The sequence below is a fragment of the Haliotis rubra genome, unplaced genomic scaffold, assembly GCF_003918875.1.
Source record: "Haliotis rubra isolate DU_JTF1 unplaced genomic scaffold, ASM391887v1 Scf55, whole genome shotgun sequence".
NCBI classification, from domain to species: Eukaryota; Metazoa; Mollusca; class Gastropoda; order Lepetellida; family Haliotidae; genus Haliotis; species Haliotis rubra.
This window is the reverse complement of record NW_025767246.1, coordinates 1,731,446-1,757,120: the sequence shown is the minus strand read 5'-3', so window position 1 is coordinate 1,757,120 and position 25,675 is coordinate 1,731,446. Positions and strand designations below refer to the sequence as shown.

General features: G+C 40.9%; 2 protein-coding genes across 2 annotated transcripts in view; both read left to right on the top strand.

Annotated features, from left to right (window-relative positions):
• Positions 1-456: 456 nt before the first annotated feature.
• LOC124253724 (mitochondrial enolase superfamily member 1-like) lies at positions 457-20,072 on the top strand. The gene is made up of 16 exons (XM_046687546.1): positions 457-557; positions 1,166-1,268; positions 1,929-2,044; positions 4,015-4,101; positions 5,232-5,258; positions 5,613-5,653; positions 6,550-6,581; positions 7,587-7,625; positions 9,646-9,728; positions 11,349-11,383; positions 12,045-12,132; positions 12,502-12,636; positions 13,438-13,609; positions 14,839-14,941; positions 18,314-18,395; positions 18,933-20,072. The coding sequence occupies exons 1-16, from the start codon at positions 474-476 to the stop codon at positions 19,041-19,043; spliced, it is 1,338 nt and encodes a 445-aa protein (XP_046543502.1). The 5' UTR covers positions 457-473; the 3' UTR covers positions 19,044-20,072.
• Positions 20,073-22,730: 2,658 nt separating this feature from the next.
• Positions 22,731-25,675, top strand: part of LOC124253690 (mitochondrial enolase superfamily member 1-like) — a 27,528-nt gene continuing 24,583 nt past the window's right edge. The window contains 2 exon segments of the mRNA XM_046687505.1: positions 22,731-22,817; positions 24,971-25,064. Of these exon segments, the coding sequence (XP_046543461.1) occupies positions 25,018-25,064 (47 nt within the window). The 5' untranslated portion in view covers positions 22,731-22,817; positions 24,971-25,017.

The window sequence follows — 25,675 nt, the reverse complement described above, 5'->3', positions numbered from 1 at the left end:
TAGAAGTTTTGTTAAATGAATATATTCAATTTTAACGCCAATATTTTGATATGAGTTCCGTTCTTTGAACACGTCTGATTAGCACATTACATATTTTATTTACCGCAATATGCAAAAGATATTCGGAAAAATATAAGGGCATTTCCAGCATGGTTATCGGTTGAGGTTTTCAGTGTCGTAATTGGCCCAAGAAACCGAGATTAAAGTTTCGTCAGCTGTTGAAACAAAACAGCTAAGCCGCCCTAAGTACAAAGGGACACTAAATGTCACTAATGATTACTATTTGTGTCGTAACATTCTATTTCCAGTCCTCCGGAAACACATATTAGCACGTTATGGCACAACATGAACAGCGCCCAACTTGACCTGCTTGAATCGTCACACTTTGCACGATTGTCCTTTACGGAAAGTGGCGAGGCTGACCGAAAGACAATACGGCTGCTATTTCAAGGGAGATAACTCTTACAAACGCCATGGCACCGACCAAAATCACTGCTTGCGTTGTCAAAGATCTTCGTTTTCCAACCTCACTTGAGAAGGACGGATCAGATGCAGTGGTATCGTTATAATTTAACATTTTTATGAAAGAATCTACGATTATTTGACAAGTATGATGTGGAAATTACTTCTACATATTTCACAAAGGGAGATCGAACTGCCGTCACCTGCATTTCTCAATATCACATTTTTTAAAAAGAAGGAATGTTTTTGGTGTTGTGTTCACCGACATATGTATTAAACGGCATAACATCGTCTGTTATCATATTATCTTATTTAATATCTATCTAGGGCAAGGCTGCGTCTGGATAGCGAAGTATGACAGGGCATACCTCACGCTGATTAGCCAAAATGAATATAAGTACAGGCTTGGTCCGAAGCAAACACGAAAATTCCATAAGTCATCGCGATATACAGTTCGCAAGCATTTGGAAAAGAATAATATTTCAGTCACATAAACAATTTTTTGGCTGTAAGACAAAATATTATGGATGTCAGCTTCTACTTTATTCTATACACAACGTTTCTGGGCTTTTTTTTATTGATAATGCGATTTTCATTAACATATTAATTAACATATTGTTAAGAATTCTTAGGGCCACGAGCGTATTGACAATAAGGGTGTGTAGTTTCTTTTGTACGTCAGTCTATATTATATTTGCACCAGAACAAGGAGCCTGATTACAGTGCCGGGTACTGCATTCTGAAGACTGACTCGAGTCTTGAGGGACATGGGTTCACCTTCACCTGTGGGAGGGGCACTGAAATAGGTAACGTAGCAAGATACCCCGGGACATTATCGGGTAAAGGTTAATTGTGTGTTATGTGGAGTTTAAGAAAGTGAGTTTGGTTTAACTCCACTTTGAAAATTATTATGTCGGCAAGAAAAGTTGGAAATGGCCTGAGACGTGTTCCGTTTTTGGTGAACCCTCTGTTTGTTTGTTTGTTTGCTGTTTAACGCCAATATTCCAATCTAGTGATCAATAGCATGAGCATCGATCGACGCAATTGTGATACGATGACATGAGTCAACCAAGTCAGCCGCCCGGTTCAGTTACTCTTCTGTTACAATCATGGGTTAGGGAAGACCAATTCTAACCTTGACTTTCACGGGCCTGTGAACCTAACGAGTGGTGCTGGCAAACCAAGAATAATGTTCAGTACGAATCTGGGGTTCTTTCCCACGCTCCTTGGATCCTGCCACGCCTAGGGTACTCAACTCATGTATTTAGTAACTGACTGGAGTGGTTTAGTCGTTAGGGTGTTATCATTGTGTTTGTTCCTCTTGTCTGTTATTTCATTTGCAGGAATGGGCTTTTGGGGTTTGAAGTTAAATCTGTGTGGAAATCTTTAAATTAGAAGGGAGCGATACATATCTAATATGAATTTGAAGGGCTAAATGTACACATCCCACCATGCACCTGTTCCAGTCTGCACGGCCATCACAGCATTGGGCAAACTGGTTGTTGGTCAAAACCTGTCCGCCATCTTTGCCGACTTCGCCAGTTTCTGGAGGTCTTTGACAAGCGAGGACCAAATGAGATGGGTGAGAGTAGTGATACTGTGCGACTTAATTTGGATTCACTTTTAAAACGGCACTACCGTTCAGATGACCGTAACCCTATGTGCAAGTACTGGTGTTGTAATCACCTCAACGCTATGGTCGCTACCTGGAACCGGACCACATGATGATGATGATGATGATGATGATGATGATGATGGCGATGTCTCGACCCTTCCAGTTTGAAATCAAATATGGAATCTTATGGCATGAAAGGACCCTCTTTCGTTTCATTGTTTGTTGTATAACGCCGCATTCACGCACTCAGGTTTATTACATATCGATGAAATATGGGTCGTAGGATAATTCTGACTATATATTCAGAAAATTGACTGTCTATTGGCTCATCGTGTTTGTCTATGTTTATTGCAGACAAACCTCGATTATTCAGTGTTATAACTAACATATTATGATAAATACCCTTGACCCATAGTTAAATTTCGGAAGTGACGTCACAGTCTTCTTCGCTCCTACAGTTAACTTACATATTTTCTAGAGTTACATGTATATTACTTCAGATGACTATCGTGCTTTTCGAAAGGGTCTTGAAATGAAGCTGTGGAGGCGATTAGGTATTCTAAGATGCCTAGCGGTTAGAACAATCGAAAAAAACAAACATTATCAGACAATAAAGGTATAGTTTTTTGATGACGTAACAATTGAATGACGTTATCCCGTCACTGCGCCATTCTAGTGTGCCCCCTCGTAATCGAACCATTTTACATTACGTCACAATGTCAGCGACGTCACGATGCATGTCAGTTGTCATCGCCTCGTACGACATCCTACAGTAAACTACACCGTTGCATCCAGTTTCTTGGTTTGCTGTTGCTTCACGCAGCTAACATCACTGGTGGAAACATTACGTTTATGTTTTACGACGGTTAAAATGTGTCATTTCGACTCACAAGTTTTCAGCGACACGGTAACGTTCGTAATGTTTACATTCCCACAATGCAATTGTGGAATGTCGCTTGACTACTCAACTTCCTCTGGATGTACTGATCTAAACTTACGCTGGTAGTAGAAATGCAACGTTCATATTGCCCCATATGGTTTACGTTAATGACAGATGTAATTAAAATTATTCAGAGAAGATATTTAATCCGAACGTAAACCGTCATCAAACTGTTATCATTTGTTTTTTTCTGGTAACGTTCGTCTTAACGTAGGGGGCAGACACATCAATAGAACAGCGCACCAGTTAGCCCTGTTCGAGGATTCTTAATTTAGGTCACCGACACCGTCGTTTGTTTTCTGCCTTAAATTAATCGTAATTATCTTTAGAAAGTATTAAATTTGGCATCTTAGAAAAGAAATACACTTCGCCCTACCACCATGTATAGTGTAATAAAACACACTTTCGCCCAGAACTATTATAACGTTAAAGCACTCGGACGCAAGCGTCCTCGTGCTTTAACTATAATAGTTCAGGGCAAAAGTGTGTTTTATTACACTATACATGGTGGTAGAGCGAAGTGTATTTCTTAAATTTATCATCCAAAACTGTGTTCCACAGGAGATATCGCTTGTGTGAGATCAAACGATATCTCCTAGGAGATATCGTTTTGACAGTAGATTTTGTACAATACCCTGACAATGTTATGACGTCATGAGCATGATGACGTCACAATGCTTTGACATCGCTGCACTGCAAGGCTAATGACAGAACGGTGGTCAGAGATGTACTTTTTTCAATGAAAACTAATGAAGAGTGATTTTGGATGATAAAAAGAATCTCACCCTCGTGTCTTCTGATATCAAATATATCAACCACTCGTTGATAAAAGTAAGCCTCGGATATTTGTAACTTTATCAACTCGTGGTGATATATTTGATATCAGAAGACACTCGGGTGAGATTCTCTATTTATCGTTATGAAGAGGAGATATAAATAATGTAATACATAATATAATGCACAGTCTTGGGTGATTGAAGTGTTTCATCTGCTACAGCTCGGCCCTGAGAAGGGGATTATGCACCTTGCCGTGGCTGCCATTACGAACGCTGTGTGGGATCTCTGGGGCAAGGTTGAAGGCAAGGTAAGGGCAAAACTGGTTCCACTGTTGGTTGCGTATCAGGCGCTGCTCTTAAAGCTAACAAGCGGCAGGCAGATAATGTTGTGAAAATCTAAACTATAAATGCGTGCATAGCGTCCTCAACAGAGATCGTAAATACTAAATATACACGAAGACTACTGCGACCAAACAGTTTGTGTTGGGCTAACATTATAACATATTACTCTTCTGGCCATTGCATTTTTACAGTACAAAGAATACGGCACCATTGATATTATGCCTTAGCGTGTGTGTGTGAGTGAGTTTAGTTTTACGCCGCACTCAGCAATATTCCAGCTATATGGCGGCGGTCTGTAAATAATCGAGTCTGGACCAGACAATCCAGTGATCAACAGCATGAACATCGATCTACGCAACTGGGATACGATGACATGTGTCACCCACTCAGCGAGCCTGACCACTCGATCCTGTTAATCGCCTCTTACGACAAGCATGGGTTACTGAAGATCAATTCTAACCCGAACCTTCACGGGTTTTATGCCTTAGCACTGATAGAAGATCATTATGCCGAAATATAAATAAGGATCCTACATTAGACCTATTTTCACCGATATTATACCACATCGGTGATATAAAACCATATAGCCGAAGTTAGACCATAGCGACAATATTAGGCCATATTGCCAATTAGACCATATGGTACATATATACCACAAAGCCGATATTAGACAATCACACCAATATTAGATCATAACGCTGATACTAGACCATAGCGCCGATATTAGACCAGACCTGCGATATAAGACCATAGTTCCGATATTAGTGTCCAAGGCAATACATGTACTAGGGTAGACTAACAACTAGTCTCTGAAATGAACATATTTCACTGCAAAAAAAGTTCATAGTAACAAAAATATATATAATGAAAAGGAGCCCTGAGACTTTCTTCATTTTCAGAAGCTGAGGAAATCTAGACTTGCCACATTTTCTAGACTTGCGTGGGCTTTCTTGGATAAATTTGCTTCAGGGTCTGTACGAGAGACTAGTACTCGGGCACAACAAGAATGATTCACCCATTTCACTGTAATGTATTTCTTTACCTTTGCTTTCCTCACAGTTGTGATTTATATTCGTTATGTCATTTCTGTCTTCAGCCAGTTTGGAAGCTGCTTGTTGACATGGTATGTATTGTAATATTAAGATCCTGGTCACAGTAGTAGCTCATCCCAACGATGACTTCAAGTGAGCGTATGCCCAAGGGCACTGTCCGTTGTTTGGAAATCTTAAACCTTTTCATAATGAACATTTTCACAATGCTTAATAAACTGATTCCGTGGTCTAGTAGACAGAGTGTTAACCCGGAGAGCTTCAGGTCGAAGGTTTGATCCTCGGTCGCGTCATGCCAAAAGGCGAGGTAATTGTTGTTTCCCTGCCTGGCGCTCGGCACAAATAGAATAGAACAAGGGCTGGAACTAGGAGTCAGTACAATGTGTCTGTGTGTAGAATGTTCCTGTTTTGTTGTTTTGTTTCTTCAGACCCCAGAAGAGCTGGTGAACACCATTGACTTCCGCTACATGTGAGTTGTTGCATGACATTCAGGGCTAACTGTGGTCATGTTAACGTAACATCGTCCCCACCGACGTTTAAACGAACGTCTTCTTGTTAAACATCATGTTATATCCATCGACGTTAAAGAGATGTCGTCACGTTAAAAATTACATCACATACGACGACATCTCAGTAACATCTTCACGTTACGTATCACATCTACAACGTACAAGACGTCTTCATTTAAACCACGTCAACTACACCGACGTTTAAGCAACGTTGTCACGTTAAACATCACGTAATTTAGGCCGACGTTTAAGCAGCATCTTAACTTAAACATCACATTTACCAACGTACAAGGACGACTTGATGTCAATCACTTCATGTAGGTAACGTCACCTTGTTACACATCACTCCATCTACTACAACATTCAGGCAACGTCACCTAGCTAGTTTGGACATGCCTGGGTCAGCAAGTACATGTCCCAAGGCCTGGAACACTGACTACAACACAATGGACATCCAACATCTGATGATGATTACGTTATCTATATCTACATGATAATCTGTCACAATGCTCAACGATAAGTGACTGTGTACTAATATCACCCTTCAGAACTATAGTATCTGAAAACCGAAAATTGATTTTGTGAATGATTACAGTTTTACGCCGTTTTCAGCACTAAACAAAATTTCATGTCAAAAGGGGCAAGCAATTGGCTTCACACTTCGTACCCGCGCGACTCGGGATCCGGGCTTTCGGATAACGAGCAAACGAATAACATTTCAAGCTGAACATTACCCAAATCGTTCTTCATAAAACTGTTTATTTTTCCTGAAATGTGGTTTTCGGTGACGTTGGTGATTGCTTGCAGCCAAAAAGTCTGACATAATATACAGGATTGTGACTTGCTGCTGTTTCAGGTCGGATGGCTTGTCCAAAGAAGAAGCCCTGGGTGAGTGACTGTGTATGTCAGTGAGTGATGCGGTGCATGGATGTGTGGAATGGAAGATCTTTCACGCCGGAACACCATCCCCGTATACCGGAACACCATCCCCGTATACCGGAACACCATCCCCGTATACCGGAACACCATCCCCGTATACCGGAACACCATCCCCGTATACTAATTTGTTCTGTGGTGTTTTTCTTTCTCTAAGACTGAAAAAGGGTGGTAAAAAAGTAAATCGTACATCGTTCAAAAAGTTGGCATCTGACTTGAGGCACATGAATCCTTCATTTTGCTAGCGCGGTCAGAGTTCTTTCAGTGTTTAACTGAAGTGACTTTATATATATCATTTATATTCAAATACATTTATTATTGATTATATATTCATTCATTTTACTTTCAAAACTACCCGCGATTACTATGATGTCGCTTTTGGAGATACGTAAAAGCTAAACGAAATGATAAATGATGATTATTATTATGATTGATAATGGATGATTGATGATGATGATGATGGCGATGATGATGGTGATGATGATGATAATGGCGATGATGATGGCGATGATGATGATCGCGATGGTGATGATGGCGATGATGATGATGATGATGGCGATGATGATGATGATGATGATGATGATGATGATGATGATGATGATGATGATGATGGCGATGATGATAATGATGATGATGATGATGGCGATGGTGATGATGATGACGATGATGATGATGGCGATGATGATAATGATGATGATGATGATGGCGATGATGATCGCGATGGTGATGATGGCGATGATGATGATGATGATGGCGATGATGATAATGATGATGATGATGATGATGATGGCGATGATGATGATAATGGTGATCATGATGGCGATGATGATGATGGCGATGGTGATGATGATGACGATGATGATGATGATGATGGATAATTTATTATTGATGATGGCGATGATGATGTCTTCGACCATATAAAGCTTTATATCCTGCATGGTTCCTTCTTTGTCACAGCACTTCTGCGGCGCATGGAGCCGGGAAAACAAGAAAGAGGTATGACCACAGGGGCTTGTAACGCAAAAACACCATCAAGGGATAGGTCTGTATTGTCACTGCCATGGTCTTAGTCCTTTACGAAAAGAGTCCCTTTAAGACTATGTATTAAAATCATAAAACTAGTGCGTCTAGAATTATAAAAAGTGCGCGGTACTATACTTGCTGTAGTATGTAAGCCCACACATAGAAATACCATGCAGCAAAGCAGCCTTGGGCACCCTGGGTTAGAATGGGAACATGAAGTAAGAAACGGATTGGGGATTGGGGATTTGAATCCCGAATGTGAATATTTTTTTCATATTCAGGATTTGAATCCCGAATCTGAATATTTTTTTCACATTCGGTATTCGAATCCCGAATATGGAAACAATATTCAGATTCGGAATTCGAATCCCGAATGTGAATAAAATATTCAGATTCGGGATTCGAATCCCCAATCCCCAATCCCCAATCCGTTTCTAATTTCATGTTGCTCTCTAGAATAGGGGCCCAGCACCTGGTCGTAACAGGCGATCTAAATGTATCTGGTAGTCGGGTTTGATGTTCGTTGTTCACAATATCGACCACTGGATTCCGTTATTTACAGACCGCCGCCATATAGCTGGAATACTTTTGAATGTGGCATAAACAACAAAGTAGCAAGTTACATCAAGCATCGATTCTTCAGTCTAGAGTTAAATGTTGCACTACTTGTCATTTGAAAAATTTAAACGTCTCTGCATCATCAGATTAAATGTGGACCGTCAGATGGATTAACATTATATACAGCGTGGGGTTGGGGTGTACACAAATATATGGGTTTGATTCAAATTTGCCATGACTGCCGTTTTCCCTAGGTCTTGCGCAAGATTCTACGCAAAATCTTAAGCATCTGCGCAATGTAATTCGTTTTCACGTGTAAATTAACAATATACAACTTCCGATGTTTTAGACTGATGTATCATATTTCAGGAGGTGATAATTTCACTCAGATAACATAAACACGTTCTTCGTGTTAGCAGAAATATTCAGCTGCCTCAAAATAATAGATAATCTTCCCGAGGCAATTTTGTTTCCACCCTTTCCGAAAAAAGTCTTCCATTGTGTCCTCGTGCATGTGAAGTACGAGTACCCTTTGTGATGAAAACGTGATATTTGATCAGCTCGCTTTTATTATTTCAAATGACTTCAAAAAGACTCGGGCATGGAAGACGACCTGGTGGATCCAACAATATGTTGTGAAAAGGAATGAATTTGTTTGAAACATGTTTTGAAGCATTATCAATTCTATCTGAAACAACAATCCCAATCCCAATCCCAAACTCGCCTCACGAATATATACAGTATATAATGGCCGGCCCATTACAGGAGTGATGCTAGGGCCTGTTCGATTATTGCGAAACCGTTTTTAAACGAGTGTCTAGTTTCGGATACATGGTTTCAAAGTGAAACTAGTTTCTAGTTTTATAAAGGAGTGGATGGTTTCACCATCCAGTTTCAAAATGGATAGAAAATAGATATCTCAGCTACTATATATGTGGAACGAAATGGATGACAGCATTGCCGTAGGTAATATTTTTTGTCATTTTATCAGGAACTTAACAAATAATAAAGAGATGAGATGCTTTTGGAGGTAAATATTTGCGTATATGTAATTATACTGTTACAAGTAATTATATGTATACAAATTACATAAAATAGACATGCTCAATAGACTTGGGTTTTAAATAATATTTTCCTAGTTCTCAGTTGATTTTTATCATTATTTTGGTTACAGAAACTGCTGCTCTATTTTGCCACCAAGATGAGCTGAACTTTGTTTCCGCCATGTTTGTTGTGAGAGACCGCAAAACCGAAACTGCGAAACCTGCCTCGGAGATGGTTTCGATGTTTCAGAAACCAGTTTTAGGTTTCGACACAATCGAGTGCATGGTTTTCCAGAAACCAAAACCGGTTTAGCATAATCGAATAGGCCCTTAGACGTGTCAGTGATGAGATTGGGGAACACATTGGGATCCGGTTGTGTTGACTATTACAGAACGCAACATCCTCCGGAACGGCTTACCGTGCTACATCACCTCCTTCGGCTGGCTCGGCTACGACGACGACAAGATCAGGAGAGTGAGTGTGCATCCACCGTTGCAGATAACGTTATTGAAATAATAAAAGTAAGGAAAACTATAAAGCCGACCCATGTTGAAATACACATTGCATCTGTATAACATGAGGATTCCTAAAGCGAGGAAGAGGCGACTAACGGGATCGGGTGGTCTGGCTCGCTGACTTGGTTGACACATGTCATCGTTTCCCAATTGCGTCTATCGATGCTCATGCTATTGATCACTAGATTGTCTGGTCCGAGTATTTGCAGATTACCGTCATATATCTGGAAGGTTCATTCGCAGGACGACGACTCCTCGAGTCGTATAAAAACAAACAACTGGTCCCTTCCTGCGAATGCTACAATTGACAGTCAGTGTGAGTTTGATTATTTAATTCCCTGTGTTGGGGGGCCGTATAAGAAATAAACCAACTACATTGTAAGATATATGTTAATGGGCATTTTGTTATGGGCATATAAATGTACAGTTCAGCATAAGATTCATTGAACATTACTGGAGTGTACTGTAGTTTTACAATATGGGAGGCAGCATCAGCGAAGTGTATAACGTCGATATCCCCCCTCCGTTGCCTGTCTTTCAAGCTGCCGAGTCTTATCTGGACGTCCTGGTACATCTTTTTCTTGGGAGGGAGGCGTTGACCAGCGGCATACTGGACCAGATCCACCTCGTTCTTCTTTTGTTCAGATGCCAGGAACCAGATGAGCTCGAAGACGTGGTTGTTGGTACGGGGCCCCTCGGTGTCGTGGTGGTTGTTGGTACGGGGCCCCTCGGTGTCCTGGTGGTTGTTGGTACGGGGCCCCTCGGTGTCGTGGTGGTTGTTGGTACGGGGCGCCTCGGTGTCGTGGTGGTTGTTGGTACGGGGCCCCTCGGTGTCATGGTGGTACCAGACTGCTGGTGCCAGGTCTCCTTCAATCCGCTGGGTGGTAACATAGTCCCCTAATTGTTCACACCTTCTATCTTGAGGCATATCTGCGAGTGTCTACAGCCATACGTCGTCCATCTGATAAATAAAAGACGTATTTATTATTCACATATTATTTACAACGATGTCGAATTAAGCACGAATTAACATAGATACGAAATAAGTGAATTCAAATATAAAAATTCACATATACCTAAACGTGGAATATAAATGTATATTGAAATGTATGCAAAGGTCTATATATGAGAATTACCAGCAAGTAATAGTAGCGTCGGCAGAGCTTCTACCAGGGATCGTGTCTCCTCTGTCCAGTCTCCATCTCTAAGGGTTGACACTTCTTCTTCATACAAGGCAGACATCGGTGTGAGGGTCGTTGCAGCCTTGGTTTTGAGATTTTGAAGAGTCTCTTGCACCTAAATAGTAAAAGAATAGACTATTACAATGCTACAATGCTTTTGGCAATATTCCAGCGATATCACGGAGGGGGACACCAGAAATGGGCTTCACACATTGTACCCATGTGGGGAGTCGAACCCGGGTTTTTAGCGTGGGATCTCTGTTGTGAGCATCATCGAAGGGGTTGTCCGTCCAGACAAGTAGAATCATCCCCACTCCCAACGCTCTTTTCCCTCCAACGTATACATATGCATTAGAGATTAGAGAACTTGATACAGCTATGTTGATTTTTGTTTGCAGCGCTGTAGAGAAGTCATGGCGAAAGGATTTACAAGGTAAAACGATCTGACTAAAAAGTCGATAAAACCCGATACAGTACCTTTGATGTGGGTGCATGCATAATGGAGGAAATGACATTTTGGCAGGAGTGAATGAGTGAGTTGAGTTTAAGGCCTCTTTAAACACTAATTTATATTTTCTTCTGCTTCTTCTATTTTTCCTCATTTTGATAGGGAGGAAAGCCAAGCCTGATGCTGGACAAGTCAGTGAGCGAGTGAGTTAGTGACAGGGTTTTGTTACTACCACTTTTAAGAGTATTGCATGTCAGTTCGTCAACTTGGAGTGTGATGAAAAGTGAGTGAGTGAGTTTAACGCCACCTTGAACAGTATCTCAGGTAAAACTCAATGTCTTAGCTCGCTTGGGAGGATGTCACTTTCACCAATGTAGTTAAACACATAAGAACGTTAACAGTTACGGGTTAGGATCCCACTGAATCCTGGATACAATCATAGGATTCTAATACGCCTAAGGGGCGCAACTCTGCACAATGATTTGATGTGCCTCTTTTAAAAATGACCAGGACACCCCTACCCTCTTTTCGAAGATTCGAAAACGAATAAGATGCCCACTCGTTATAACCTTTAAAGGGGCCAAAGTATCGGGTATTTCTTTATATGAAAAGTGAGTAAAGAGTTGTCTCCCCTGTTTGTTCCCAGGTTCAAGGCCAAGGTGGGAGGGACGTTGGAGGACGACATTCGACGTCTCGCCATCATCAGGGAGGAGATCGGCCCAGACGCCCTGCTGGTGAGATTCAAACAGATTTCTTCACATGCTGAGTCTTGCAAGTGTCTCTTACACATCAGCCATGCAGCAAACAAATATTAAAGTTTACAAATATTTTCTTTTCTGTTCCCTTGTCACCTCAGAATAATTAATAGTATAATATATTTTTTAATTGATAATAACTTACCTCCATTGTACTTGAACTGTATCAAAATTTAGCTATGAGCATCGATTCCAGACAGGAAACGAAAAACGGTTCTCAGTTGGAATTGTGGAAACCAATATGGCGACCACATTGTTCTTGTAGCCAGAAGCGGTTCTCTGTTTCAGTATTGAGTCCTTATACGGTCCCTTCCGCCTATATTTAGCACGCCTGTGTATATTCTTCAGTACGTTGATGCCAACCAGAAATGGGATGTGGAGGAGGCCATTGACTGGATGAAGAAGCTGGCTCAGTTCAAGCTCACCTGGATTGAGGAACCCACCAGCCCTGACGATATCCTGGGCCATGCTGAGATTGCCCGGGTCAGTTTCACAATTCAAACATGAACATATACACAAATAACTTAATCAAGCACCCCTTGTATTTTAGCAATGATAGGTTTTCAACATGGACATAAAACTTCTTGTGGTGACCACAATGGAAAAACATGAGTTTTTCCGACCCGTATGATCCTTTGACTCATAAAAAATGACAAAATGATTGGAATCTATGTTGATTTTATGAAGATAATTGCACATTAAAATAACACACTGATTTTCATCCAAAACCATGTCTGTACCAGTATGGCCGTGGAATGTTTAATGTTGAATTTATTGGTGAATGTGAACATTCAAAATGTCATTTTGCGTGTTTTACACGATTCAAGGTCAATGTCGAGTGTAACCACCATGTGACTGTATGACAGCTAGCACTCTCCTCCTCATACCCCCTGTTAGCCTCCTGATCCACTGAAGGGGCAGTCTACGCCATTCCCCGTGTAAAGCAGCTTCCAATTGGGCTAGGTTCTGTACAGGAGGGTCTCTTTGTTGCACACAGCGACCAGTCATGTCCCAAATATGCTCCAAGTGGTTAGGATCGGGGCTCATTCAATCGTGAGAAATGTCAGGGAGTGCTTAACTAAGTTCTTTGTGTATAGATACAAAGATTTCAGGATCCGAGTCCCATGGCCAGTTGCGTAGATCGATGCTCATGCTGTTGATCACTGGTTTGTCTGGTCAATACTCGATCGGTTACCGACCGCCACCATATAGCTGAACCATTCCTGAGTGAGGTGTTAAACAACAAACAAATAATTCATCCCCATTCGCTTTGTCCCCATCCAGGCGCTGAATCCCCTCGGCATCGGCGTGGCAACCGGGGAGCACTGCCAGAACAGGGTCATGTTCAAACAGTTCCTCAAGGCCAAGGCTCTCCAGTTCTGTCAGATAGACGCATGTCGTCTAGGAGGAGTCAGCGAGAACGTGGCCGTCATCCTAATGGCTAAATCGTTTGGAGGCACGTCATTTATACTTCCGCGGAATATTAAGATTATTATTTAACCAAGATAACCATAGATGCCAACTGTAAAAAAAAGTGAAAATGAGGCATTCAAGTAAAGACCTTTCAATTACAGTAGCGACAAAAAATACGAAATGCGTTTTTCGAGAGATATTATTTCGCTCGACATGAACATGACTGAGTTTTGATCACGTGGAACAGTCCGAGTACGTTTTGCAGTCACGTGACAACGAGCAGCCATCTTTAACGGTATGTGCACGTCGATATTGACACTACAAGTGCAATGGTTTTTCTTTCAGTTCGTGAACGTAAACGCTGCACACACCGCTAAAATGTTCAAGTTATGTTCGATTCAGTGCGCGTGTTGAAAACATTGGTTGAGAGATTGTCGGTTATTTGTCACCTATCCAAAATTGGACTATATCGACGCCTTGTCAATTTCGCACGTGCATTTTGTACTTTATCGTGGCAACTAAGCCCTCTAAGCTGTTGCTCTCGAAAACATACATTGTATTTGTATCATTCAGATGCAATGGACATATCGACATATTTCATCCTTCACAGGGGCCGTGGGGTAACCTAGACCCGGGTTCGATTCCCCACATGGGTACAATGTGTGAAGCCAATTTCTGGCGTCACCCGCCGTGATATTGCTGGAATATTGCTAAAAGCTCCGTAAAACCATACTCACTCATTGAGAAAAATATCCCTAACATAGAACAATAAATAATGATCCAAGGAAGATCTCAATATACTAGTATACTGGACAAAAATAGTTAGGGATATATGTACATTTTGAAATTATGAATAATGATATTGACACTGATAAAATATCAATCATAAAAATACCAATATCCCTAACTTATTTTGTCCAGTATAGTTTTCGGCTGTACAACTGAGGCCTTACTGGCCACGGTGATAGTAGAGAGAATAACTGCTGAATTATCATGGGTATATAAGGGCGCGACTTCCAGCCCTTGGAAATATTTTAAGAAAAAGTTAACGAAAAGATAACATCCCGAGACGTTGAAAAGAAACCAACTGATAGAACACAAAATAGGTAAATAAAACACTGTCATATATATAATTTCAATTCCAACAAATGAATTTGATGCCATAAACAGTGTCAAACGGATACAGTATTACTCCGTTGACAGACCGTCTTGTGATGGGTGTGACTACCAGCCGGGTGTGTGTAAGTTAATGCCTATTGTTCTGTCCCCCAGATATCCCGGTCTGTCCACACGCCGGTGGGGTGGGGATGTGTGAGCTGGTACAACGCCTGTCTGTGTTCGACTACATCTGTGTCTCAGGCACGTTCGAATCCAGGTAACGACAAACCCAGACAAGATTCCAAACGTTTGATCACCTTGCCAACTATACATTACATAACAGTTCTTTTGAAATGCAGATAGACGACCTCTGCATAGTTTGGGTGACACTGAAATTCATCTGTTATCTCAAATGTGACGCTGTTCATGGTGTGTGTTTTTGTGTGTGTGTGTGTGTGTGTTTTTTTGTGTGTGTGTGTGTGTGTTTGTGTGTGGTAGGGTAAGCTACTGGTTAAAGCGTACAGTACATAATATGACTATATCAGTGACGCAGTGGAAGATTAACTACACTAATATAAAAGAATCGGGTCGCCCTTAACTTCGTCTTAGAAATTCATATTTAATATGGCATATGTCGTATATCACTCAGCGGCGGTTTAAAACCATATTCACTCACTCACTCTGAAGACTTGGATTCATCCACAATAAACTGATAAAACTGATATCCCATCCACCTCCCATCCATCGTGTATATTGTAGCTCGATTTTATGATAAAAATACCCAGGGCTAATCCCCACAAATAGAGTAAGCGTCCTTAATCCATACCTTTTTTAGTATGCATGGTTTGTTGTTTAATAAGTGCCAGCTATGTATACAAAATCAAGACATGACAACACAAACTAGTGATTGATGTTATGAGCGACATCGTGGTTGTATGGCTCTTCGAGCCAGGCTACCTGATCCTTTTAAGGACAATCATAGATAGCTTGGGGTCTTTTCTAGCACAGACTCCTGATGTGTTAAACATTGTATGAGGAGACAAGGAAAAACAAAACTATACATTTGTTATGGCTTAATATGTACGTCTGTATACGCGGGTTTCTATGCCCCTGTATGTTGGTGAATGACTCTGTATGTTAGTGAAAGTCTCTGTATGTTGGTGAATGACTCTGTATGTTAGTGAAAGTCTCTGTATGTTGGTGAATGTCTCTGTATGTTGGTGAATGTCTCTGTATGTTGGTGAATGTCTCTGTATGTTGGTGAATGTCCCTGTATGTTGGTGAATGTCTATGCATGTTGGTGAATGTCCCTGTATGTTGGTGAATGTCCCCGTATGTTGGTGAATGTCCCTGTATGTTGGTGAATGTCCCTGTATGTTGGTGAATGTCTCTGTATGTTGGTGAATGTCCATGTATAATGGTGAATGTCTTTATATGTTGGTGAATGTCCCTGTATGTTGGTGTCTCTGTATGTTGGTGAATGTCCATGTATAATGGTGAATGTCTTTATATGTTGGTGAATGTCCCTGTATGTTGGTGAATGTCACTGCATGTTGGTGAATGTCCCTGTATATTGGTGAATGACTCTGTATGTTGGTGAATGTCCCTGTATGTTGGTGAATGTCCCTGTATGTTGGTGAATGTCCCTGTATGTTGGTGAATGTCCCTGTATGTTGGTGAATGTCCCTGTATGTTGGTGAATGTCTCTGTATGTTGGTGAATGTCCTATATGTTGGTGAATGTTTCTGTATATGTCCTGTTGGTGAATGTCCCTATATGTTGGTGAATGTCCCTGTATGTTGGTGAATGTCCCTGTATGTTGGTGAATGTCCTGTATATTGGTGAATGACTCTGTATGTTGGTGAATGTCCTGTATGTTGGTATGTCTGTATGTTGGTGAATGTCCCTGTATGTTGGTGAATGTCCCTGTATGTTGGTGAATGTCCCTGTATGTTGGTGAATGTCCCTGTATGTTGGTCTGTATGTTGGTGAATGTCCATGTATAATGGTGAATGTCCCCGTATGTTGGTGAATGTCCCTGTATGTTGGTGAATGTCACTGCATGTTGGTGAATGTCCCTGTATATTGTTGAATGTTTCTGTATGTTGGTAAATGTCTTTATATGTTGGTGAATGTCCCTGTACGTTGGTGAATGTCTCTATATGTTGGTGAATGTTTCTGTATGTTGGGTGAATGTCCCTGTATATTGGTGAATGTCCCTGTATGTTGGTGAATGTTTCTGTATGTTGGGCGAATGTCCCTGCATGTTGGTGAATGTCCCTGAATGTCCCTGTATGTTGGTGAATGTCTCTGTATGTTGGTGAATGACTCTGTATGTTAGTGAAAGTCTCTGTATGTTGGTGAATGTCTCTGTATGTTGGTGAATGTCTCTGTATGTTGGTGAATGTCTCTGTATGTTGGTGAATGTCCCTGTATGTTGGTGAATGTCTATGCATGTTGGTGAATGTCCCTGTATGTTGGTGAATGTCCCCGTATGTTGGTGAATGTCCCTGTATGTTGGTGAATGTCCCTGTATGTTGGTGAATGTCTCTGTATGTTGGTGAATGTCCATGTATAATGGTGAATGTCCCTGTATGTTGGTGAATGTCCCTGTATGTTGGTGAATGTCACTGCATGTTGGTGAATGTCCCTGTATATTGGTGAATGACTCTGTATGTTGGTGAATGTCCCTGTATGTTGGGTGAATGTCCCTGCATGTTGGTGAATGTCCCTGTATGTTGGTGAATGTCACTGTATGTTGGTGAATGTCCCTGTATGTTGGTGAATGTCCCTGTATGTTGGTGAATGTCTCTGTATGTTGGTGAATGTCCATGTATAATGGTGAATGTCCCCGTATGTTGGTGAATGTCTCTGTATGTTGGCGAATGTCACTGCATGTTGGTGAATGTCTCTGTATATTGTTGAATGTTTCTGTATGTTGGTGAATGTCTTTATATGTTGGTGAATGTCCCTGTATGTTGGTGAATGTCTCTATGTCTCCAACATACAGGGACATCCAACATATAAGGACATTCACCAACATCTATAGACATTCACCAACATATAGGGACATTCACCAACAGAGACATTCACCAACATATAATTGTCACCAACATATGGGGACATTCACCATTATATATGGACATTCACCAACATACAGAACTCACAACATATATTCACCACCAACATAGGGACATTCATCTGAGACATCCTCATTCTCTCAACATGATCCTCTGAGAGATAGATGTATCACGGCTCACCAACATCAGGGACATTATACGTTGGTGAATGTCCCTGTATGTTGGTGAATGTCACTGTATGTTGGTGAATGTCCCTGTATGTTGGTGAATGTCCCTGTATGTTGGCGAATGTCTCTGTATGTTGGTGAATGTCCCTGTATGTTGTTGAAAGTTTCTGTATGTTGGTGAATGTCTTTATATGTTGGTGAATGTCCCTGTATGTTGGTGAATGTCTCTATATGTTGGTGAATGTTTCTGTATGTTGGGTGAATGTCCCTGTATGTTGGGTGAATGTCCCTGCATGTTGGTGAATATCCCTGCATGTTGGTGAATGTCTTTATATGTTGGTGAATGATTCTGTATGTTGGTGAACGCCTCTGTATGTCGCTGTATGCTATTGTATGTTCCAGGTGGACGGAGTATTCCGAGCACCTGCACGACCATATGGTGCACCCCGTGCTGGTGCGAGACTGCAAGTACATCGTTCCACAGGTCAGTCCATACGACCGTCACGCGAGAATAAGGTTAATGATTGATCGGAACCATGTGGCCTCTTAAGAAGACCCCCTGAACAAACCAAATAGATACCAAATACAGATCGATAAAGTTATTGCTACTGAAGATGTTCGTGGATTTCCCCTAATACTTACAAATCGGAGTTTCTGGGAGAGTTATATATAGGGACTAGTAAATCGAGAAGACTAATTTCAAAACCAGAACCAAAGTTTCTAAAAATATATATGTGTTAAATATAAAATTCAATTTGAAAGGAGTAAAAAATGCTGTTCTTAAGCTAAATCGTTTTTTTAATGTATTAATTCCCATGTGTCTCGGACCGCTCGTAAACCGGTATAATCTGCTCCAAACTTTATTAACTGAACCCCGTGTACATAGCTCTAATTGCTGAATGCGGCGTTCAACGACACTCACTTACTCTCTTCCGTAAACTGAGTGAGCAGGGTTTTACTCCATATCCAGTATAGCAATGTCACGTGTCACGCCTGAATGACTTTCCATCCCACAATTCAGAGTCCCGGATATAGCTCTGAGGTCAAGGCCACGACGCTGGAGGACTACGTGTTTCCGGTAGGACGGGTCTGGAGGAAGCTCATCGCTGATGGCATTCACAGTGGTCAATAGGAGACTCCGGGCCGGGGCTGGACTGGAATCTCTATGTTTTAAAACAAATTCAGAATTTAAGTTACATTATAACCTATCGAAGATTGCACATTAATGATATAGAGATTTGTTCAGTCTATGTCCTGACTGTGTTGAGGGTCATCTTCCTGGATCAAGGGAATTAACTGACGGTTTTCAGCATTGACAAATTTGCTTCGAAATCGATCGTAGTGTCATTTGGTCATTATTGACATGGGGTGGTGGGTTAATTTAGTGTTTAAAATTTTCGCAAGTCACTCCGAAGATCCGGTTTCGATTCCCTACAAGGGTAAATTATGTGATGCCCATTTCTAGTAACCTCTGGGATGATATCGCTGGAATGTTGCTATAAGCATAAAACCATATTCACTCACTCGTCTATTAACCGGCATAAAACAATACTCACTCACTCACTCACCACTTGACCAATCAAAATCCTTCTCTCGTATCACTTGCTTCAGTTGCAATATAATTAATTGTGGCGTCCAGTAAAGATGATCTGGGCGATAATCTAGATCGTTCCAAAACGGGTCTTACATTGCGAAGTGCATGAAATTATTTGAGCACGTTGAATAAAAACACGAAAAGATTTGGAAAATACATGTATCTATCTACGCTGACCGTACACATCCTGCAATTGAACAATAATTCCATGGCAGTCGCCATGTAGTTGAACCGTATGTCGATTTCGTTAAACGTTTTGATTGGGCTATGCGTGGAGTCGTAATTCCAGCCAAAATATTAGTCCATAATTCAAGCCCATTTCGGTAATGATTTTGTAGTCAGTTTCCCCCCTTGTCTCGGGAAGATACTGGAATGAGTAATATGGTAAATAACAGAGAAGCTGAAAATGGATCTGACTCGAGGTATTGGTTGTTGGTGCCCTACCTGGCTGAGCATCCACTATCGAGATATTATATCCTCTAAATTCAAGAACCCGTGAAGATCCGGGTTAGAATGAGCATTCAGCAACCCATGCTTGTCGTAAGAGGCGACTAACGGGATCGGGTGGTCAGGCTCGCTGGCTTGGTCGACACATGTCATCGGTTTCCAACTGCGCAGATCGATGCCCATGCTATTGATCACTGGATTGTCTGGTCCAGACTCGATTATTTACAGACCGCCGCCATATAGCTGGAATATTGCTGAGTGTGGCGCAAAACTTAACTCACTCACTGACTCTAAATTTATAAGAATGCTTTCTCTCTCAGTTTTAAGCAAGACTAACAGGTTCCAGTCAACAAATTAAAATGTTGATAATTCAAAGTGTTACTAGCCCAAATGTGACATGTTACATACGATTGTACTTTCTATTCAGTTATGACAATGCCACATTTCAATTACTCTTATGGACCACAGACAGAAAACCTTATGAGCACTCTATTTTATAAATATTCAGAATGTTTTGTCAGAAAAAATAATGCTCGTTCAAATAAATTATTCATTCAGAAGTTCTACTTTTATGTTTCGTCATTGTTTTACCTTATATACGGTTACCTCCCTTACCGAATTCATGAACTCAATAGGAAACCTTGGAATGAGCGCGGTAGACTATTCAGACCATTGATCTTCCTTCATTATTGAAAGTTTCAAACATTGCATAAATTAAAGTTTGGAAATAAAAATCTGAATAAAACATATTATGGAATATGTAAAACGCATGAAAAGAACATGGAATTGTCATAGAAAATTCTATAAAAAAAAACCGGCAATGCATGAAATCCAATAGTAAACCTATGAACCTCAGTGTTCAAACTTTTAGTATATAACTATTGCAAACAGGTCTAGGCCACCTGCTCTTATGTCAACCTTTGTCAAGATCCAGTACGTTACTTCTTTTCATGTCGTTTTATTTGCAGTCTTTGTAATAATATAGATTGCAACAAACAATTAAAAAAAACCCCAATCAAACCAAATATGCAAATTAGTTTACCCAATCATGGATACCCAATCGTGATTGGTGATCTTTGTTTTCTCCTTGACATCTGACTTTTGGTAGTTTGAATGTTGTGAACAATAAACGATGTTCTAACAATAAATTGACTTTATCAGTTCCAGTTATCAGTTGGTGAACATTTCGTGAGAATAGCAGTCTAAGTAAACTTAGGCTCAGTATTCTTCGTTACACTGCTATACTGAGTCTAACAAAACCTGGTAGAAGGTCCCGTCAGCTAACCTTTGAGCAACCCATGACCGTCCAATCAAACGCGAGACGGCCGAACGGATCTAACCAATCAGACGACGACTACTTGTTAGAGTTCGGCGGGACTTACAAAACGGTTTTTTGGATTTTCTCTTCCCTGGTCGCTGACGCTGATCTATCAACAAACGAAAATCCCCATAAAACATCAGATATTTGATCTGCGGTATATACGCTTATGGGTTTCTAATGACATGATTACTATTTGCTTATATTTTAGCAAGATGACATCCTTGAATATTGACAAAACGCTATTTTCAGCGACTGTTTACTCACTGCGTGTATCACTCGGAAGCGATCGTGCGGAAAATAGCATTCGGAATCGTTCGATGTTTTTAGGTAAAAGTTCAAACGGTATGTGCGAATGTAAACTTTCGCGATTTGTTAAGCTGTGTTCTGATTGGTCAGTCCAAAAGGTTAGCTGACGCGACCTTCTACCAGGTTTTGTTAGACTCAGTATAGCAGTGTAACGAATAATACTGAGCCTAAGTTTACTTAAAAACTGGTGAGAATAGGTGAACTGATAAGACAGAGCGCTCCAACTAGCAGCTCTAATTAATCTTATCGGCTATGTATATTTTGTCTCGCCTCACGAACAGTTGGCTTCCTCCGGTTGCTACTGCATTAATTTCCAATATCCATTGCTGTTAATCCTCTTCATGCATACCGCCATACTCTCTTGGTTAATCCATGTTAGCTGTATGAAGGCCTGTTATGTGCTGTAGTACTTTTGATGTGTGCGAAAGATGCATTATGTCGGAAAGCGAACGTTAAATCTCCAAATCATCATCATCATCATCATCATCATCATCATCATCATCATCTTCATCATCATCATCATCATCATCATCTGTAGTACTTTATTCTTGCTCATCAACGGTAACAGTATAAGAATCTATACTGAAATTATCATAATATAACAGACCCGTGAAGATCTGGGTTAGAATTGGTCTTCAGTAACCCATGCTTGTTCTTAGAGGCGACTAACGGGATCGGGTGGTCAGGCCCGCTGACTTGGTTCATACATGTCATCGTGTCCCAATTATGTAGAACGATGCTCATGCTGCCCATCACTGGATCTTTTGGCCCAGACTCGATTATTTACAGACCTCAACCATATAGCTGGAATATTGATGGGTGCAGCGTTAAACAACAAACCAACCAACCAGCCAATAATAATTATTTATATCAAAACGTTATCATCCATAAAGCGTTACACTTTTCTTATTACATGATGAATTATTAAACAACATTTTTATTACACTCCGTCATAACATCAGTAACATCATGTGATAAGGTCAAGCGTACTTATGAAAGTCTGTCGACGTTTTCAATAGTAAGCGTGCTATTCCACTTTCTAAGACTGGGGCTTGTGTGAGTTGTGTCGTGTCTGGGCTTAACGCTTTGAGTGAAACATGCTTATCAGTATTGTTTCTTAGTATTACAGTAATGTCAGAACAATGGTTCAAAGTCTAGGACCTCTAAATCGTTGGGAAAACAAAGTTACAGCATAGCCAACCAAGTGTAACTTTGCGATTGACTCGGCCATTGACAAGGTAAATATGGTATTTTTTTACACAAATCAGCTGGCTTATATCCATGTCAGGTTCCATTAGTCAAATTCTGAATTGCCCTTTCTAACACAATGCCTGCATGTTTTACTCATTCGACATCATTCATATATTCAGTGAGTTAATTAGTGAATGTGTTTTCGTTGATAAAGCTAGAATTAATGGTAATACAATTGGACAAAGTACATGTCCTTGCATTGCTCAGAGGTCACCATAGGATGTAAATAGTTTGATGAACTATGACAATGCCTGAATGCACACATTCATTAGATCTATTTCAACAGTGACGATAGGCCGTTGTTAAAGCGGCTGGAGATTGCTCGTGCCAACACTTCGCTTATTTTCTGCGCAGCCATTTCGTTGCTAGGCATAACCAACAACACAACGAACATATTTGTTACTCAGTCAAGGTTTTGTTTATTGGTTGTTGGTTTATTTTTCACAATTTTTAGCACGATGTTCTTTTTCATGCCAAGAGCAAAAGTTGTACGTTTCATGTAATCCGACACCTTATAAATCGGTTTGCTACGTTTGCTCCCTTTTTCAAAAAAAATCAACACATTTCTAATTAAACGTTTAGCATAATCTTAATAAGCTTTCATGATGACAGCTAGAAGTAGTCAATGTGAATGATCCAAACGGTCTATCACTGTGCAGTGCACAGGTAACTATCATGAACTGCACGTGCATTTACCTTTATGACCCAACACTGCCGCTGTTACAGGTCATTTGGCTCCCTCCCTCTGCAAGCAGTTTGCGTTCTGCTGTTTATTTTGTTGACAGTTACATAGACAGATTCTTTAATACAAATGCATAAAATCGGTGATTTACAATGTGATTAGGTTGTCTGACAAAACATCCACTTGCACAGTTTGAGATCGATTGGGTCATTGGATGAAGAGATATTTACAAAAAAACGGGTCCACATGCATTTCATGCCAAACTATAGTTGTGAATGTCTCATAAATGTAGCACATGCAGGGCTTTCCTCCGACGAGGCTGGCTTTATTCCCTCAATCCCTCCCTCACTCACTCACGATACAAGAGTTCGGATCCCAGTGTGCGTGTGTATGGCGATATTACGTTCGCTTCGTGGAACGGGACCCACCATGTCATTGCATCGTTAAGGTGATCGTAACTCCTAAACTTTGATGAAGACATACGACTGCTGTAGCGCTACGATCGCTCCTTGGAATGGAACCCATGTCATTGTATCGGTGAGATGATCGTAACTCCCATATTTTAACAAAGATTTAAGAATGATGTAGGGCTACGATCGCTTGTGGAACTGGGCGCATGTCATCGCATCGTTAAGGTGATCGTAAGTCCCATACTTTCACTAAGACTTACGACTTTTGTAGCGCTACGATCGCTTCGTGGAACGGAGTCCATGTCACTGCATCTTCAAATCATCCAGTGGTCACTTGCACAAAGCCATCTTAGCGCTAAAGTGATCGTAACCCCCATACTTTAACATAGGCTTACGATCATCGTAGCACGAAGATCGCTTAGTGCAAGTAAATCCAGGGCCAAGATTTTCGAAACGTCCGTAGCCCTGCGAACTTCTTAAACCCATTCTTAACACACTGACTACGATCAAATTTAAAAAATTCTTAGGGCTACGAACGTTACGAAAATCTAAGTCCCGAGTCCCGATCCACAAAACATTCGTAACGTCACGACCTGTCGTAACTCTACAGTTTACCGTAGGTTTGCGAATGTCGTAGCGCTACGAACGCTTTGTGGATGGGGACCCTGGCTAGCTATTCTCGAAACGTTCGTATCCCTACGAACTTCTTAGGCCCATTTTTAACACATTGGCTACGATCAAAGTTAAGAATTCTTAGGGCTACGAACGTTTCGAGAATAGCTAGCTGCAGGTCATTATCCCTCGTCATTTATTTGACCATGACACTTCCTCTACCAGTGACGACAAACAAGATTCCTCCACCTCGTTTAGGGATTTCAACGTTTTAACCCCACTCCCTCAGTTGGACTGTTACCAGGTCGCCATTTACATACAAATAGAGTAAATATGAATAATCATTAAAATTATATCATTAATGTGCAATAAGTATTGATTGAAAGGTATCTAATGGCGATCGTTTCATGTATAATTGCCGGTGGCGTTATTTTAGGCTGTAAAAGTCGGGGGTTAGCTGTACGAGGTACTGACGTGCATCAGATGGCTGATGGTATTCTGGCTTGGTACGATCGAAGCATCAGACGCAGGTAGGTAATGGTGCCATTTGAGAAAGCGGCCTGTTAGTTGAGAAAAACAGGGTTTTATGCTATAAGGGTTATGCTATTTTTTAGGGCATTATCATTTGCAGAAGCCCGAGGTCTTCATTAACTGCCCGACGAAGCATTGGCGGATCCAGAGGAGGGGTTCAGGGGGTTAGGGACACCACCCGCCCTCCACACCCCTTTTCAAAATTCCAGGGCCTTGATTTTCGAAGCTCTCTTAGTGCTAAGATAGTCGTAAGTTAATGTTAAAGTATGGCACTTACGACTCTCTTAGCGCTAAGAGAGCTTCGAAAATATAGGCCCTGGATCCGCCCATGCGAAGGAGGGCAGTTGAAAAAGACCCAGGGCTTCTGCAAATGATAATGCCCTAAAAAATAGCATTACCGTTATTATTGCTAAAATACATGGAATTTGTGTTGAAAAGAAAAAGGAAACAATGAAGGAATTTGACTGTAAGTTTACTCAAAAGCAACTTCTGACGGGGTTGACTGCCCGAAATGCAATTACGTCATCGAACAATTCAAGTGACGTCACAACAGAAAGTGACGATATTCGACCTTGGCTTTTGACAAGACCATAGCCTGCAACATGTAAAA